We start from the raw sequence: 19,120 nt of genomic DNA, 5'->3' as shown, positions 1-19,120 counted from the left end.
TTCCTGGTTCCCGGGGCCTCGTGAAGCCTCCAGTTAATGACGTCTAGCTTCTCGGCCTACCTCCGATTAAGATGCATCACTGGTCGTCGTCAGGTCATCTCTGAGTTTGCAAGGCTGTAGTGACACTCATCAAAATAGAGCAAAGTAAGTGTTAGAAATAAATAAAGCAGAATACTGGACAATCAGCCAAGCATGAGCTTTATGACTATTTATGTATCCCATATATCATCATCGGCTAAAGAGCCTTAGAATAGTGTATATAATCACTCATCATCGGCCACGACCTCAGGCGATATAAAATAGGAGAGAAAGGTTAGGGTAGGCACGGCGTCTCGCATAGCTACAACCGGCTTTACCCGAGAGCCCAGTGATCGGTTTAGCCACGCCAACCCTCCCTCGATCTCAGCCCTAGCATCATAGGTCTCGGCAACATCTCATAAGTGGCATATCCAAAGCAACATATCTGAGGCAACATATATTTGTCATCAACCCACAGAAAAGGATAATAGGCTCACAGCCATCGACATAAGCAACATGATATCGAGGCCTCAATAAAACATCATCGGCATGCAACATAGAAACAGGCAACAAGCACATTCCCCTAGCCTCAGCTACTCATCATTGGCTATATCTCAAAGGCAACATGTTTACAACCCTCCATTTTAGGCAATAGGATCACAGCATCAAGGCATCGTGGCACATAGGATGGCAGAACAGCTATTAGTAGCATCAGGCAACAAGTGACATAGAGCATCAGCATCAGCCTACGTTATCAAAATTCTGGCACGGCCACAACCAAGATATCATCCCGTTCCAGCAATAGACAAAGGGAATGCCAGGCCAAACAGCTTAGCAAGGATATCTGGCAATAGGTAGCAACAGGCAACAAAGCCCAACCGACAAAATGCATGAGCCAACATAGTGATTACCAGAAAGATGTGCCCAAACTGCAACCGATAGAACCACATTGTCCAATAGGTCGCAAACAACCAAGACCTCTAGCTAATCTAACAACAAGCTGCAAGGCTAAACCTCACCAGCCAAACCAGCGCTATACACAAAGATTATCAGCCATCAATCACAGGCCGCAGAGATTAAAGCCAGCTGACAAGTGTTCAGCACCAGGAAAGCATGACCGCCCAAAGAAGCAGTCGGCTAACATAACGACCATGGAGCTCGGTGCAAAGTACTCATGCCACACGGATCAGTGCAAGAGCATTACCAGCAAGTCACCAACATAGCGGCGACGCAAGCACACCACACTGGCATATCAGAAACATACACAACAACAGGTCAATGGTGGCAAGGCCGGACACACAAACGGCACAGCGGTGTTTAGACGCCCGACCGGCACCCGGCGACACTCTGATTCCCTACTGGCAACATACACATGGGCGGTGCTTGGACACCCAGCCAGAGAACCAGCGGCACTCCAACTCTCGGTTGATCAGCGATCAAAGCATAACACACTCCATAGCAATCAACACACGTGTGACACATCCTCACAGTAGACTCATCAGCGCGCTGAACATGCCAACAGCAACACGCTCATCAGAACAGCAAAGAGATGAGCACGCTCACATCATGGTCATGCCAGCACAGCGGCGGAACACCAGCGCGCTACAACCATAGCCCCATGCCAGTACGCATGGCGTCACAGCCATGCAGCCTTATCTCCATGGTCACGGCGCAAAGGCCAACTGGAGCCCATCACGAATCAAAAGCACCAGAAATCAGAAAAAAACCAACAGCAGCCGCACAGACACAGGCACACACACGACGGCCAATAAATCTCGACATGCTCGCACAACACGGAGGCAAAACCTGTATCTCTCACGGTTACGACACAAGCGCCGGTCCGAACCTGTCTCGACGGTCACGGCACAAGGCTGGCCGGAGTAAACACAAGCGGTGGCAAAGAGCACAAGAACGCCCGCTTCCACGGCCATGGCATGAAAGCACCGGCCGGAATACAAAAGAACACTTGTATGCCTCGGCTGCTGACCTATCTCCACGGCCATGGCGTGAAGTACCTGCCGGAACACAGAAGGAACACCTGTACGCCTCGGCTGCCATGGCACGAAAGCCAAACGGAGCCCAACCACGGCGGACACATCTGTAACAGAGAGGAAGGAGAGGAAGTGCACAGCATAGAGGCACGACGCGGCACAGGGGTACGGGTGGCCACCGACAGTAGGTCTTTCCCCAAGATCGATATGATCTCCTCCTCCATGGCGACAGGGGGGTAGGGGCTTCGCCCTTCCCTCTCGCTGCGGGCAGCGGCATCATTGGAGATGGTGGCCAAGGGATCCACCCCACCTCTCCTCCGCACGCCCTCTCTCTCAATCGATGGCAACATCATTAGGGGCCAGCGGCCTAGGGCATCGCACCGGCTTCCCTCTGCGCCTCTCTCTTCCCCATGGGCGGCGACATCACCAGGGGCCAGCGCCCAAAGGCAACACACCATCTCCCCTCCGCGCATCTCTACGGTCGAGGCACGAGGCCGGCCGAAAATAATCAACAAACCGACAGCCAACTTGTAGCAAATAAGGAGATGAAGAGGTGGTCACGGCAGGAACTCACCGCATCGAGCATCACCAGTGAGAGCCATTGTTGATGGCAAAAGGACCAGTGCATCGAGGGTCCCCTTCTTCCTTCCCACTCCTCTATCTCTCCGATCCCTCCCTTATGTAGGGACGAGGACGAAGAGATAAAGCTCCCCTTTGAACGGGATTCTCGAAGAGATAAAACCGGCCGAAGCTCTTATCGGATTTGGCTTCAAAATCAAATCCCAACTGGAAAGGGATTCGGTTAGGGATAGTTGGGGATAGGGATGAGAGAGGTGGCGCGGTGGGCAGAGGGAGAGTAGGTGGTGGGGTGGCTCGAACCCCTTGTGGTGGCGCCTGCCTGAGGAAGAGGAGGAGCACTCCTGCGCGGAACGAATAAGAAGGAGGGGGCACCCCGGGTTGGGCCGGCTCGGTGTGGGGAAAAAAAAGAAGGCTGGTGCCTCAGGCTGGGCCAGCCCGGTCGAGGGAGAAAGCGGGCTGAGCAAAGCCGACCCAGGCCAAGGAAGGAGAGGCTGGGCTACGCTTTTTTTATGTGTATGTATGCTTGGTCAAATATACGATGAAATGATATCGTACAATATCAATTAGAAATGAAATAAATTTACATTCATACAATATGGCTAACTTAAAATTTACTAACGCAATGGCCATGCCGACCCACCGTTGCTGGTCCTACAATGAAAAGTATTATAGTCTTCGTTGCCTAAAATGTAATCAATATTACTATCCTAAATCTACATCGGGGATATCATTATTAAATAAACATATTACTAGCACCAACAAATTGAATATATTTAATTATCAAAAACTTATTAATTAATACCATTTGATATTAAAATTTTAGCATAAATACTTCGGTGTTGCATTGCTTTTTGGATCCTCTCTTTGTTTTATTATTTTCTGTTGCAAACCACTAGTTCTAAATCCAAAATAACTAGAGTAATAAGATCTAATATTTGCACACACATATATTTTATTTTCTTAACATACTACTAAAAATAATCTAGTATAAGGATTTATACCTAAAATCAATATTTACAAAGGAAAAATTATTTTTCTAATCTCTGATTTAATCTTAATACACATAGAGCGATAAACATCAATCTAAAACACAAATATAAAGGAAAAAAATTACCTTAATGCTCTTCTTCCTCATCCCCTTCCCCTTCCTCTTCCCCTTCCCCTCCCTCCTCCCCTTCTCCTTCCTCCTCTCTCCTCCTTCTCCTTCCTCCTCCTTCTCCCTCCTCCCTTCTTCCTCCTCCCTTCCTCTTTTCTCTTCTGTGTTCTCCTCTCTTCTGCTGGCGCGTTCCCTCTCTACGAGCTACCAAACTCGACGATAAAAGGCGCAATCGAAAGAGATGACGTCGGGGAGTCTCACCGAGGGCTTTACAATCGCCGACGGGGTCTCGACGGTGGTCGACGACGAAGGGAAGTGGTGGCGGGGGTCGGAGCTTGATGGAGGCTTGGCTACTACGACGAAGAGACGAATCTACGGATCGGGGAAGCTAGCCGGCGGTCCTGCGGTGCCTACCAAGGAGTCGGTCAGCTGACCTCAGAATGCGACGGAGGAAGCTAGCGACAGTGATGTGGTAGTGAGGCTTATCGGAGCTCGGCGAGGTGATGTTTCCAGCAGCGGAGAGGGAGAGCCGAGGGGTGGGATGCGTTCCTCGGGTCCTTGCGGTGCTGGCAGCGGCCTCGGACGGGCTGGGGGAAGCTCGGCTGTGGAGGCGAACGCTCAGCGGAGCTCGACGACAACAATGGCGCTCGTTGCAGATGACGATGGGGTGAGGGAGAAAGGGAGGGTGATGGAATGCTGCGAAGGCCGTTTTAAAGCACGGAGAGGGAGTAGTTCGTTGCACGAACGTGGGGCGCGAGGGTGGAGGCATGCCCCGGTGGTTTCAACGAGCGGTTGCGTTGCGACACGAGCGCGGGAGCGAGTGCGGCGCGGAAGAAGCGGGAGGAAAACACTGACAGACGGACCCAAACTGTCAGAGAGAGAGAGAGAGAGAGAGAGAGAGAGAGAGAGAGAGAGAGAGAGAGAGAGGGAGGAGGAACAGGCTGGACCCGCAAAAAACGGGCGTCACACATTTCTTTCCGACTTGGCTTCTACTAGCATTCATGGTTAGCAATGACTCAAAGGTTTAAACAAAAAAGTCAAATACTTCCTAGTTACATGGCATTTCAAGCCCAACAGTACAAGGAATGTTACAAGCAAGAGGCAAAACCAGAAGATCACAGAACAAAGTCCTATGCACAGAAATGCTTGTCAGAGTCTAATCTGCCACCTTTTACCTCTTCCAGATGCAGAACCATATTCTGAATCATAATCCATCTGCAACCAGAAATGATTGAGAGAATGAGTGGATATCAAGCGAAATAATTTCATGTCTGTAAATTTCTTATCCAGTGAAAGGACGCAGCAAACTCAAAGTGTATGATCTAGTACTAGTTCAGCATCGCCATTGATCCAATACTGAGCCGTGCAACCAGATAAAAAGGCAAGCAATGCCTGGTGGGAAGGAGCTCTAGCGGATAGAGTAGCCCTGAAATGCTGTAATTTTGGATGGCTTCTTCACTTACCATAACAGTAACTGGGAAGCCACCGACCAAATTTAGCGTTGATACTAGTACACTAGAATGTATCCAGTTTTGGTGGTAAGGTAGTGATTAAACAACTGGTCTATCAATGACAGACATCTTCAGAATTAAAGCAAATTATTGTATTAACGAATTGTCCTCTGTTGTATCTCTAGATATCCTACTCAACATCAAAGCACAGGACAACCAACCTACCACAGGCAAAACTAAACAATAAGCAGCAAATCATCGATTGACAGACAAAGGCACCTTCAATAATAAGCATAAAATAAATTAACCTCTACCATCTAAGCTACAGTGTTACACCTAGATCAAAGCTTTGCCTTTCAATACTAGAACAAGCATCAGCAACCTAGGGTACTAGATCCCTCAGCTCTGGAACTTCTTGCCAAGCTAATGAAGATCCTGTTGCTAATTCTGAAGAATATTCAACTCACAACTCATTCAAGCAGAAGTAGGAAGAGCAGTGTCAATGTAATGGGCTAGGGGGTGCCCTGATAGGGGGACCCCACACCACCAAATATCAGCCGATCGTAGATATTTTCAAGACCATAGCCTCACCACACGACAAGGGTGGGGCTCATACGATCAGCCCCTGGTCACGCTACGAGACCCTACGACCAACCCTTACTAACCGTAAGTCTTATTTAATGTTTCATTCAAGTATTTTTCTTCCCCATACACTCCCTTTCGGCGAGCATAGTCGTGGGACGACGTGGTGTTGCAGTGTCCCTCAGGATGGCCTAACGGGTGAGCGTGACGGTGTTCAGTGATGGTACAAGGTGTGCAGGACGACCATGCTTACCTACCGTCATGATGATCTAGGAATAGCTAGACTTCGTTAGGTGTAGATCTATCACCAGTTTTGGTACGATCCGTTTGTAGGAACATCTTTTCTCCTGATATATTAAAGGGTGAAAATCCAGATAAAAAGAGGGAGGGCACTCTGTAACCATTTCATACATTCTATAAAAAATACACAATACGTAAAGTTATTATCCCACGAGAGGTCTAAACCTAGATAAAAATCTCGTGTTCTTGTGTCCATTCGATCACACCATAAGAAATGTAGATCAACACGACTGTCGTCCGTTATACCCCGAATTCATTGTCAGGAATCATCCCCCGACAAGCCGCACTTTCATTCCAAATACAAGTTGGACAACAATATGTACATCAAGGAAAACAACCAACAAAAAAAAGGAAAACCCAGCTACGTAATTGCCAAGCGTGACATCACATAGGATGACTCAATATATCTCACGTCTATAAGTACTATAGCGTCACAGGATTACATAAAAATGTTTCCAATGTAAGTTAAATGATATCAAAATGGAAGTTGCCAAAAGTGGCAAGGATGGCTGATCATCCCAGCAGGTAAAACGTGCACAAGCATTGTGGAATCAGGTTAGCATCATGATTGGTGGTACAGTTCTTCCCCTTTTATATGTAAACAAAATACTCTGTTATTCCATGATCATATATCCCTTGAACAGAGCATGCATATGACTGCAATTAGCACACTAAATGAAGCCACTCGCAAGTTAATGGTCAAACCAATGCTTCTCTTATATGCGAATCCTACTTAAGCATAATTATCTCAGGGATCAGGTAGCTTACCTGTAAAAGACGAGATTCATGCTTTTCTGTTATATCAATAGGAAACACAACCAGTACAATGAGTTCCGTGTCTAGCAGCAGTAGCAACGCACAAACAGAAAAGTTCCAAAGAAATGGTTCGATATGACGAATATAGAGCGTTCTCTAAGCAAAGATAGTTTGAAAGCTCACTTACCTGTTTACCATCTCACGAATCGAAGTGTTGATGAAAGAAAAGTCATGCACGATTCCCCTCGTCTTTTAGCTTAAGCTCTATTTCTATCTCCTTATGTCTCAGCTCAAGCTCCAAGCGTTTATTCTCAATCATCATATGTTCATTCTCCAATGTCATTCTTTCCATCTCCCTGTCCTTCTTCTTCCTGAATCGCACCCACTTGAAATGTTGCTTTGTAAGTTCCAGTTTGTTTGCTTCAATCTGCAAGCGATGTTTTTGAATCTCTACTGCTTGTGAAGCCAAGTCCTTCTGCAACAAAGCCAAGTTGGTTCCATCCGGGAAAACCTTGTTGATGTCCACTGTGATGCCATGGGGATCAGACCTCCCACTATCTTCATGAGAGCTTGAGGTGACAAAACCAAGATCACCATGACGCATCCTTTTGTGCATGAAGGACTCCTTCATGTTTGTATGCAAGAAATGATGCTCTTCATCATTCTCCTCATAATCAGAATCCGCACTTTGATCATCTTCATCAGCGTCTCCACCTGCATCCCTCCGGGGATCATGCTCCTCTTTACATCTAAGAGCAAGCTGTAGTGAATGCTGAAGTGCAGGATCTTCAGGCAAATTCACACGGTTGTTGTTATGGTAGGAACACATCTCCTCATAGAACAAGTGCTTTGAGTTCAATATCTTTTTCGCGTCATCTTTCATCTTAACGGAAAGATGATTCATGCTATCAAGAAGTGTTGGATTTGCCACAACATTGCAAGCAGTACCCCGACCAAGGATATGTGTGAGCCTTTTGTATCTCTTATTGAGGTCATTGAACTTATCCTCACACTGCTGTGGTGACACAATGCAACCTCTCTCACCCATGACTTTTGATATCGCCTTCCATTTGCCCTTCTTCTGCATTATTGTATAGCTCCTCCTGCCACCACCTAAATCATCTCCAGGATCCTCCCCAGTATAAGACACTGCTGTAATCAAAAGCTTTACCATTGAATCTGTCCACTTCATCCGATGCCACGCAGAGCCCCTCTTACCTTTGCCACTCAGGGTATCAGTAGCATCCTCAATCATATCATGTTCCTCATCATCACTCATGCAGTTCTTTGAGTGATGACTGTGGTGGTGGTGGTGATCAGTGTTTCCATGTTCTTTGAACTGAAACCCGGGGAAGTCATCAGGCTCTGGAACCCTGTTCATAGACAGCGTGAAATTCCCTGGCATCTGAGAGTTGCTGAAGACCTGTTCCCCTGAGTTTGGAGCATGCATTTCATTGGAGTTGCCTTGTATGTCTAAACTGCCATAGGGAGCTCCTTGCATCGTGTTTCCAGGGGGTAGGTTGTTGCCTTCCATTTGCTCAGAAGGATAACCCGGACGCTTACACTTCTTACTAATACCATATAAAGGATACAGGAATTGCCACAATACTTCACATCAATATCACGGTATCACCTGGAGAGCAATTTGGGATAAAGTATCAAAATCCATTGCATTCATATTTTATATCCGTACAGTTTTTTATGTGTGGAATGGAGCCTCGCAGCATAGGCAGAGTTCAAATTTTCATCAGGACCACCTATATCGAAGGAATATGTGGTACTTCAGAACACAATCAACTACCATATATTTTTGGAGATATTTTACACAGCGTTGTACAGATGAAACCATTCAGCCCCCCAATCTTCCTGATAGCATCAATGATATCATAAATTTGTAAGCACCGAATTAATAGGGTGGTACTAGTTGCAAAAATAAGTAAATAACCAACCAAACGTGTTCTGTAGCATGAAAAGGAAACATCGTCATGAGTGCATCGAGTTAAGTAATCAGAACTGCAATCGAACTTGCAGAGAGCCATTTTATCGGCTGAGGTCGTCGAAAACTTCCATAAATTAGTGTGGTGGTTTTTAAATAGTAAATAGTGCTAGCAAATACTGCAGCCTTTTAATTCTTTAGCAATGGGTTTATTCAAAATAAGATAGAGCCCAATGCCTAAGTGGGTAATTGTCCAAAGGAGAACATACAAGGGAACTGCTTTCTCCACACCCTAGACATAGATTCTTTCGCAAATATCTATATGTATCTAATGATTGTAGAATATTACCAAGACACCAAGCATCAAATTCATATAGCTCACATGCAGCCAGGATTGGGATAAGCAGATATCTCCATACCAATACATAGGGCAAAAGTGATTTGATGACAAATCATTTGTAGAGTTAATACCACAAAACCTTTCCTTGTCCTAGGCCCGAAAGATCTCATACTGATACCATACTGTGACCTAAAGAACTGAGATTTTGGGGAGCTTCGAAGGTACAGAATGAACTTCATTACCTATCTATTTTCAACTAGAAAAAAATTGCTGGCAACAATAACAAGCGCACACCGCCCACGCTACTTCCACAACCAAAAAAATCCCTCTCCAAAGGAGCACGAGCAAGAATCCCCGAGCCCATCCGCGATTTTGAGCCGCACATTGGCATCAACGCAACGGCAGCAGCGAAGTACGGCAGCTAAAGCTGCGACCTTTCCTCCGCTTAAACGAAACCATCCGGGCCAGAGAAAAGGGAAGCGGACGGAAGAGCTCACCGTCGGGAAAGAGGACCGGCGACGGTGAGGAGAGGAACCGCGGCGCCTCGGACGGGGGAGGGTTGATTTGCCACTTACACCGCTCCCTGTCCTGTTCTTGCAGTTTGGCAGCCGGAGCACGAGGACGACTAGAAAACGATTAAACTAAACGAAAAGGCTGGAGCATGAATACTTAAAGGGACCGCGCTGTACCGACGAGATTTCCATCGAGGGACACTGAAAGGTGGGGCCGAGAAACGTGGGGTCGAGGTGTCAGTGAAGACAACTGGCGGGAGCTTGGGTAGATGGTGCGTGGCAGCGTGCGGGCGCGCGTGGGTTTTGCCTTATTTTATTGTGGACCCACCGCCCCTCATCAGAATCACTAACCCCTCTCTCCTTCTAGGCGGCTGGGCTGGGCTTGTCGGTTGCCATCGTAGGCCCAATAGTTAATTGGGCTTGGATCTAAAGTATCAAGGCCCAATATGGTGTCAGATGTCAGATGGCCGCACAACGTCCGAGTTACTCCCTCCAGTCATAAAAACTTACATTTTAGACAAGACTTGGTTAAAAATTTTAATTTTTGATTAAAAGTAGCTTTCAAAATATTTTATGTCGAAACATTAAAATCATGTATGATAATTTATCTTAAAAAGTATTTTTATAATAAAAAATAATTATCAAAATTATGCATTAGAGACTATCCTAATAGAAAATAATGATAAAAATTATGCATTAGAGACTGTCCTGTCTTAAACCTTATTATGTATTTGTAACCGGAGTGAGGAATCGTGGAATGCTACGAGTTTTCAGCTTTACGCCTCCGTCGGAACAGGAACCTGCCTTCCGCGCCGAGTTACGGAAGCCCAGCTGGAATCTTCCGACTCTGATAAGTGGGCCCGTGTTCCCCTGGAAGCTCTTTTTTTTTTAGGGCCCCTGGAAGCTCTCGATCAAGCAAGTCGTGACGCTTACCTGTCTTTTTTTTTACATGCACTGCACCATTGAGCACTGTAGCTGCCGATGCTCTCAGTCAGTTACCACCTTAACACACTGCGAGTGCAGATGATTTGTGATGCACCCAAGGCCAGTTTTCCTATGCATGCAACATGCTTACCACTCCACATGCTACAAATCTGCAAGGCAGCTGGGAGAGCTGGGAGCAGCAGCAAGAACAAGTGCTGCACATCTCACATCTAACCAAAAGTTACAGTTGCTCCTTTCAAAAAAAAAGTTACAGTTGCTAAACATCTAAAGAAAGTGACAGTTAAAAGACCATAGTCACTTTGTGGGCACTGAAAGTAGGAACCAGCAATGGTCCTGGGAAAGCAGCAGCCGCCCATGTTAGGCAGAGACAGGCAGGGCAACAACCCATGTTCCTGAATTGATGCACTCACTAAGTAGCACCGCTATGGCACCTTTTACAGTACCACGGAAATCAAACCAGCACAGGAATTTCTGCAATTCTTGCATTGATTATGACACCAAATACCCCAAAGAGTGATAGTAGAATGCAACCAATAACAGAATTGTTATAGTAATCAGGCATCTCCTCAAGATCTATCCACCAATCCAAAGGTAAGCCCAGGGAAGCACCATACATGAACTTGTACATTGACATGTTGTAACCAACATCAAGAAATCGCCAACAGAAATAGCAATCAAATGCATTGCATATCTTGGAGATGAATGTACAACGAGAACCGATAATGTGACACACACAAGTACTGTTACAATAGATGATCCTAGGTAGTTTAATAACTCCCAATTTTCCTCTTTTTTTTTTTGTCAGGTTTCACCACTAGCAACAAATTGGCATGGAAAGTAGCTGGTGCAATGCATGCTGATGCAGCAGCAACAGCCGCTGGACATGTTACATATGGGGAGTTGCGTAGTTGTGAACCACACAATAAATCCAACAACACTGCCTGCTTGATGGCTAACAGCCTCAAACATAGTAGCTTACACGAAAAGGACTTTAAGAAAGGAACAGATACAGAGAAGAAAGGTGAAGAAGCTCCAGGACTTAGAAGCACTTCCGGTGAACAATTGCTGGACCCGACTCATCGTACTCGCCCTTAGAGATCCACATCTGTTGCATAAATATCAGAGTATAATGTTAGTATTAAGTGGAAATAAACATACTGAAACTACTGCAGGATTGCAATTTTTGTCATGAGCAACTAGAAAGTGAAAAGTGTAAGTTTAACCTGTTGGAAGGTGCTAAGGGAGGCAAGGATGGACCCTCCTATCCAAACACTGTATTTCCTTTCAGGTGGTGCCACCACCTTAATTTTCATGCTGCTCGGCGCAAGGGCAGTGATCTCCTTGCTCATACGATCAGCAATACCAGGGAACATGGTTGAGCCACCACTGAGCACAATGTTACCATACAAGTCCTTCCTGATATCTACGTCACACTTCATGATGGAGTTGTAGGTGGTCTCATGGATTCCAGGAGCTTCCATACCAATGAAGGAAGGCTGGAAGAGGACCTCAGGGCATCTGAATCTCTCTGCCCCGATGGTGATCACCTGCCCATCAGGCAGCTCGTAGCTCTTCTCCACAGATGAGCTGCTCTTGGCATTCTCCAGCTCCTGCTCGTAGTCAAGAGCCACATATGCGAGCTTTTCCTTGATGTCCCTTACAATTTCCCGTTCGGCAGTGGTGGTGAAGGAGTAACCTCTCTCAGTGAGGATCTTCATCAGGCTGTCAGTCAGGTCACGTCCAGCAAGGTCAAGACGGAGGATGGCATGAGGAAGGGCGTAACCTTCATAGATTGGCACGGTGTGGCTGACCCCGTCACCAGAGTCCAATACAATTCCTGCAACAATCCATAATTAAAATGGAAAATTTGAAACTCTCAATGAAATTTGACAAACATGTGAATGAATTATTACCAGTTGTACGTCCACTGGCATACAGGGAAAGCACAGCCTGGATGGCGACATACATGGCAGGAACATTGAAGGTCTCAAACATGATTTGGGTCATCTTCTCCCTGTTAGCCTTGGGGTTGAGTGGGGCCTCAGTCAGCAGCACAGGGTGCTCCTCAGGTGCAACACGGAGTTCATTATAGAACGTGTGGTGCCAGATTTTCTCCATATCATCCCAGTTGCTAACAATACCATGCTCGATTGGGTACTTCAAGGTGAGGATACCTCTCTTGGACTGGGCCTCATCACCAACATATGCATCCTTCTGCCCCATGCCAACCATCACACCAGTGTGACGGGGGCGCCCAACAATACTTGGGAAAACAGCCCTTGGCGCATCATCACCAGCAAAACCAGCCTGTCAACAATTTGCAAGAATTTGTATGATTAATCACAGAAACAAGATTGCTGACTGAAGAAAAAGGAATGAGAGCTACGAACCTTGACCATGCCAGTGCCATTGTCACATACAAGGGGCTGGATGTCCTCGCCGTCAGCCATTTCCTACAGATTCCAGTGCAAGAAAGAAGGAAAACACAAAGGTTAAAATATTGCAACAGAGTAATGATTTCAAGAATAGCAAATGGAAACACCCAATAGCTCAGTGATAACTAGTTAACTTTCTTTAGAGAAGAGAAGATTTTTATCATTGAAAACAAAATAAACTAACTGTCTATCCATTGAAAGCCATAGAATGCATAATATTGGAAAAAGTCTATTTTTGGCCCCTCAACTCTTGTGTTTATCAAATTTTGACCCTGAACTCCAAAACCGTCCAAGTCCGATCTCCAAATGTCAATTCCAGATCAATTTGTACCCCGAGCTTGCCCGAAGCGGTTTTTCGTTGACATGGCAGCAGTTTTGGGCCAAAAGCCTGGCACTTTTGCCATGTCATCAGCCACATCATCACCCTGGCCCACAAGTCAGTAGCACTCTCTCTCCCCCCTTCTCTTTCTTTGTGCATTGTTTCCTTCCTGTCACCACTCGAAACTGGTGGTGGCGAACGTGACCGGAACGCGCAGGATGCGGCACCTCCGACGCAAGAGTGACTGCGCGACCACAGAAGTTGATACGGGAGCATGGCACGTCCAAGTCCAGCCGGCTCACCGTGGTTCAGGCCTGCGCGGCTCCTGGGCGGTGACTCCATGTGGTGTGGGGCATCGTAGTCGAGGGCCCAAAGGTCGTCGACCACTGCGCGACAGCACTCCGCCTTGCCCTTGCAACTCTTGCTGCACCACTCCACGATCCCGGACACGTCCGCAAGGAGGTCCGCTCCACGACACTCAAGCTATGCAGCACGCCCTGGCTAGAATCGCACACAATGGACTCATTGCCTCCTCCTTAGTTGGGCAATTTGTCGAACAGGCTGTGAGCGGAGGTGAAACCCTCTCAACCAGAGTAGGCATGGATGACAAAGGTGCTCCAATTCCGTGATACCATCGCCTATCAACTCATCACGGTTCCAAGACTCCGTTTTACTAGTCCCTAAGTGTTTCTTCTCCACTCCCTTGGGCTGGTGAGCACCATAGGGACAATAGCCATGGTAGCCACTGTGATTTTGCCTGATCTACTGAAGCAGTACAAGATCTCCAATAAATATGTTTCAGAGCGGTAACTCTGTAACCATCCATTATGCAGGAATAAATTGGTAACAATCCATTATTAAGTAATCTTGAGTAATAACAATCCATTATTCAGGAATAAAGAAATAACAACCCATTATTCGGTAATCAAGTAACGGCCGGTTATCATTTCGAAACAGCATGACCAATTGTTCATCTTCTTTCTTATCTCTCCACATGACGCACATGAGATGTACCATATAAATCATACTAAACAAAGCCAAGGAAAGGTTTCTTTTAAGCAACAATAAAAGAAAGAACAAAAAAGACTATCAGGGGAATCGCTCGAGATCGTTGAGCCCAGGACAAGAACTAATCTACGATTCTTTACTGCTTAGACAATGTCCACTATGGTGGAACCCATTTCAACATTTACTAGCAGTACATTGCAGTAGTGCACTGCAGTTTATGCAGACAACTAATCGGCAACCAGGCCAAGCAATCGGAGTGCCGCAGGAACAAATCGGATCTACCGCGTCCAAGAACCGGATGAACAGCGGTTCGGAGACTAACAGACCAAATTCGACACCACCAAAATCGCAATACAGAAAAAGAATCGCAAATAATTTCTTAAATCCTTTTATCTTTTCTTTTATTCATCTCTTACCTGGAGATCTAGGAGAACCCGCCGCCGCTGCCTGCCGCGAGTCCTCACGACACGAGCGAGGCGGCCAAGGGAAGAAGTGGCTGCGGTGGCGAAGTGAGGAGAGCCAAGGGTACCCTTGGGACTTTGGCTTCGCCATCCGCCTGGTTTTATAGCATCGGCGGGGAGAAAAAGGAAAAGAAATGGAAAAAGGAGAAAGGAGAACTTCTTCCAAAGTCCAATCTGGTATACAAATTGCAAAGAAGTCTATGATATATTTAAGCTGTGTTTGGTTAAAGGAATATTCTAAATGAGGATGGTTATCTAATTTTTTTAAGATGTTTAGTTAGAGCACAAATTAGATAGGATGACCATCTAGAAAAAATATTTTTCTCGGATGTTGAATGAGCTTATTTGCAAAAATTGTTAGATGTAATCATCCTGGTTATGAATAAGTTTTATCCTTACTGATGTGATATATTTTAATTGATTAGAGTAAATATATTTTTTATTAGCATATTTTAAATGATATTATCTCATAAACTGTTTTATTTGATTTGTGATCCGATTCTACCATTATATTTATTACAATTAAATTAATAAAAATAAGATTTCACATGATTATATTTTAATAAAAAACTAAATATATGATAAGAAGATCTACAAAACTTTGACCAACCACATCCGATCTATCCAACCAAACAAAAGATTAAATTGTTATATCCATACTGTCAAAAAAAAAAATTAGATCTCAACAAAACATGAATGATCGTATTCTATATAATCTTATTTTCCAACTAAACACATCTTTAGTTATGTGTTGATCTTCTATCGGTTTAGCTGTACAAACTTTTTTCCATGGCTACTACGGATTAAGAACTAGTCGGTTAAAAAATGTTGAAAAGGATTTTTTTTTTACAGCCAGCAGATAAAAAAAAATACACATGAGCAGACGGAGTTTCATTGGGGCCAAGGGGGCCTTGCCCACCCCCAGCATTTATTCAAGTACATAGTAAAAGTAGCATTATTTTAGGTTATTTTGCTAATTAAGCTTTAAAGTGGCTATCTCTATCTTATTTAGTTTATCTATCATTTAGTGTTGGCCCTTTCTAATGTTGGGTACAAGCTCCGTCATTACACTTGATGCAAGTGGATTATACTTGCAAATGTTACGGACCTGAGTGTATGATCAAATCTCAAATGTTTTTATGCTTCCTTATCCTTTTTCTTATTTTAAATCTCGAGGGTGAAAGGTTTTGGCTTTGATCATCCTATGCACGGCAAAGTCCACGTGAATCGCTTCTACGCAGAGGCGAAGCGTAGTGTGTACGCCAGCTTGGGTCATCGCCGCCGGTGCACTTGGTGATTCCTCAATATAAATAGGACTATTATTTAGAAATTCGTGTTGGTAAGCCTTTTAAGTTCTATTTATTTCAACTCAAAAATATAATAAGCAGTATATAAATGATGAATTATAATAAGTTAGATTATGATAAGCTAAAAAGAAATAAGCTGTAGATTGTTTGACAATCTGGATTATTATAGTTTGAATTGCTGTTTTTAAGGGTAAAAATCTGCAATACACTCAATAGGGGATTGGGGATTCGGATGTGTAGGGGGAGTGGTATTGGTGGTTAATTTTCTCTAAATTTGATGGATATTATAGTAAAAAGCTAAAATAATCTAAAATAAGTTCATTTTTACAGCTTATGAGATTGTTATAATCTGAATTTTAACTTATAATATTCTAAACAAATAAGTTAGCTGTTTGTCTCAGTTTAAGACAAATAAGCTAGTTTATTATAATCCTAAGCTAAAATAAATAAGACCTAAGATTGCTAAAATGTCCCCTCAAAGCTCATTATGACTGATTGCACTTGAGGTTGGAAGATTATAAGAGTGTTTCTGAATACAATTCAATCATGTTTAAAATCACTTCACAATTGTTATTATGTGGAGAAAATGTTACTGATAAGAAAATATTATATAAAACATACTCTAGATTTCATATTTCAAATATGCTGCTTCAACAATAATATCGTGAGAAATGATTCAAGAAATATTCTGAACTTATTTCTTATTTACTGGTGGCTGAACAACTTTTGATGAAAAATAATGAGTCTTATCCAAGTGGTTCAAGTCCACTCTCGAAAGCAAATACAACTAGATATAATAATCAAAATAAAGGATGTGGACAAGGTCGTAGACGTGGACATAGTAATGGTTGTGATTATGGATTTGGGCATAGTCGTGGTAGAAGAAATTATGGTGTTCAATTCAAGAACCCAATCAATCCTCGTAAAATGGAGATAAAGAGAAATATGAAATAACTGAAAATGCATGTCACCGTTGTGGAGGAAGAACTCATTGGGCACGTAACTGTCGAACACCAAAATAACTTATCGATCTATATCAAGAATCACTTGAGAAGAAAAAGAAAATGATAGAAACAAACTTTGCAAGCGGCAGTGGTAATGATATTTTCAAAGATGATCTTATTGGAGTGACAGACTAAGGAGAATATGGCCACAATGATACAACTCACTTAGATGTTGCTGATTTCTTAGACACAAGAATAGATTATCTAGTTGTTACTTATTTCTTGACGTATGAATAAATATGATGCAATAATATTAAGAATAAAGCATATCGCGCCTTATTTATGAATGAATAATTTCTATTATGCTTGTATTTAGCATTCATGGCTATATTGTTTCACTACTTATAAATTTATTGTAAATGTATTAGTATTTATTAGTGCATTTTCTTTTGAAGTGAATGGACAAGTTGTTGGCTTAAGAGCCTGTATATAAAGAAGATATATGTTTTATAAATAGTAGAACAAAACATACCATATTAAAGAGTAAAATGTATTTTTCTTATCTTGTGATACAAGATGCAACTATCCATACTATATCTAGAAGTGCTAAATTGATATAGGGCTTTGGAAGAGGTATAATTATATTACCTTGTGGGACAAACATAAGCATACACGAAACACTATATTTCCCAAAGTCTCAAAGAAATATATTGAGCTTTAAAGATATCCGACAAATTATATCTCATTGAGACAATGTATGAGAATAATTTGGAGTACCTCAACATTACAAAGATATCATTAGTGAAAAAAATATGTGTTGGAAAAATTATCAGTATTGACTTCTGGTTTATACTACACAAATCTCAACAAAAAGTGAATCATATATGGTGGTAGAACAAAAGTTCTCCAACCATGACAACTTTATTATTTGGCACAATCGGTTAGGTCATCCCGGATCAGTAATGATGTGAAAAATTATTAATAATTCATGTGGACATATGTTGAAGAACCAGAGGATTCTTCAATCTAATAACTTTTCATATATCACATGATCTCACGGAAAATTGATTGTGTGTCTATCACTAACTAAAATTGGACATGAATCCCTTTCTTTTCTTGAGTGCATACAAGGAGATATATGTTGACCCATTCATCCACCAAGTGGACTATCAGGACCTCAACCTCGGGTTCCCCTTTGTCTCCTGTATTAGTCCCTGGATCAAGTAATTAATACACACAGAATTCAACAAAATGAATCAAATACATACTTCGAATAAAATAAAGTAAAATAATTACCTGAACGATGTGAAACATGGTTTGGTGGATAAGGATCCATATCAGACCAGCCAAGCAGAAGAGCCTACAACACAGCGGAGCGAAACGAACGATGTAACCCAATCCCACAAGCAACTCGGGTGCGGACGTGACATCTAAGACTACTCTTCATCCTCGCCTTCATCTCCAACAAAATCAACATCGGCTTCCTTATCTGAATGATAACAAGAGTGAGTACGAAAGGTACTCATCAAGCCCTATACTACTTCAAGGTGTTAATAGATGTATAGAGAGAGTAATTCAAGAATAAGGCTTTATAGTATATTTCTAAGTGTAAAACAGGTTTTATATAGGTATCCAGTTATATTCTCTACTGTTAATATTTTGAAACAAAGACAAGGTAAGCTGGTAACAAAGCTTTTGAAACGGTTTAAAATAAAGTAATATGGTAATAAAGCTTTTGAAACAGTTTAAAACAAGTTAACCTGGTAACGAAGGTAAGCTGGTAACAAAGCTTTTTAAATAGTTTAAAATAAGGTAATATGGTAATAAAGCTTTTGAAACAGTTTAAAACAAGTTAACCTGGTAACGAATCTTTTGAAACAGTTTAAAACAAGGTAACCTGGTAACAAACTATATCTAGAGTTTTTCGATCTTGGGAGGGGCTACGCCTCACTCCACGGTCCCTATCATTATATTTAGTGTACCTCTAGTACCACACAACTATTGATGGATTAAGCTAGAAATCTCATCACACGGACATCTAGTCCACACTTATCAAAACATAAGCACTCAGAGTATATTCAAGCGTGACCATGCCTTCGCATGTCCATGATCATGGACACAGCTATTCGAATAGGTTTAC

At 43.2% G+C, this 19,120-nt stretch overlaps 2 protein-coding genes across 3 annotated transcripts; both read right to left on the bottom strand.

Annotated features, from left to right (window-relative positions):
* Nucleotides 1-4,707: 4,707 nt before the first annotated feature.
* Nucleotides 4,708-9,676, bottom strand: LOC133900882 (uncharacterized). Of its 2 annotated transcripts, none has more exons than XM_062342152.1 (3): nt 9,547-9,676; nt 6,961-8,406; nt 4,708-4,899 (listed from the first exon to the last, which is right to left on the bottom strand). In XM_062342152.1, exon 2 carries the CDS (start codon nt 8,305-8,307, stop codon nt 7,003-7,005), a length of 1,305 nt encoding a protein of 434 aa, XP_062198136.1. In that variant the 5' UTR covers nt 8,308-8,406; nt 9,547-9,676; the 3' UTR covers nt 4,708-4,899; nt 6,961-7,002. The 2 variants fall into 2 exon arrangements, with proteins under 2 accessions (XP_062198136.1, XP_062198137.1); XM_062342153.1 differs by lacking the exon at nt 4,708-4,899 and adding an exon at nt 6,189-6,785.
* A 1,485-nt stretch (nt 9,677-11,161) lies between these two features.
* On the bottom strand, nt 11,162-14,839 carry LOC133900334 (actin-7-like). The gene is made up of 5 exons (XM_062341424.1): nt 14,685-14,839; nt 12,897-12,959; nt 12,420-12,813; nt 11,730-12,343; nt 11,162-11,611 (listed from the first exon to the last, which is right to left on the bottom strand). Exons 2-5 carry the CDS (start codon nt 12,954-12,956, stop codon nt 11,546-11,548), a joined length of 1,134 nt encoding a protein of 377 aa, XP_062197408.1. The 5' UTR covers nt 12,957-12,959; nt 14,685-14,839; the 3' UTR covers nt 11,162-11,545.
* Between the last annotated feature and the right edge of the window lie 4,281 nt (nt 14,840-19,120).

The sequence above is a fragment of the Phragmites australis genome, chromosome 19 (genome assembly GCF_958298935.1).
Source record: "Phragmites australis chromosome 19, lpPhrAust1.1, whole genome shotgun sequence".
Lineage (NCBI taxonomy): Eukaryota > Viridiplantae > Streptophyta > Magnoliopsida > Poales > Poaceae > Phragmites > Phragmites australis.
The sequence above is the reverse complement of the archived record's forward strand: the minus strand, read 5'-3'. Positions and strand labels throughout refer to the sequence as shown.

Bases quoted from the DNA above. Each gene is read 5' to 3' on its own strand.
- LOC133900334 (XM_062341424.1), bottom strand. From the start codon at position 12,956: ATGGCTGACGGCGAGGACATCCAGCCCCTTGTATGTGACAATGGCACT. The intron at 12,814-12,896 runs GTTCGTAGCTCT...AATTGTTGACAG, and splicing joins ATGGCACTGGCATGGTCAAG to GCTGGTTTTGCTGGTGATGA. The intron at 12,344-12,419 runs GTAATAATTCAT...GGATTGTTGCAG, and splicing joins TGCCAGTGGACGTACAACTG to GAATTGTATTGGACTCTGGT.
- LOC133900882 (XM_062342152.1), bottom strand. From the start codon at position 8,307: ATGGAAGGCAACAACCTACCCCCTGGAAACACGATGCAAGGAGCTCCC.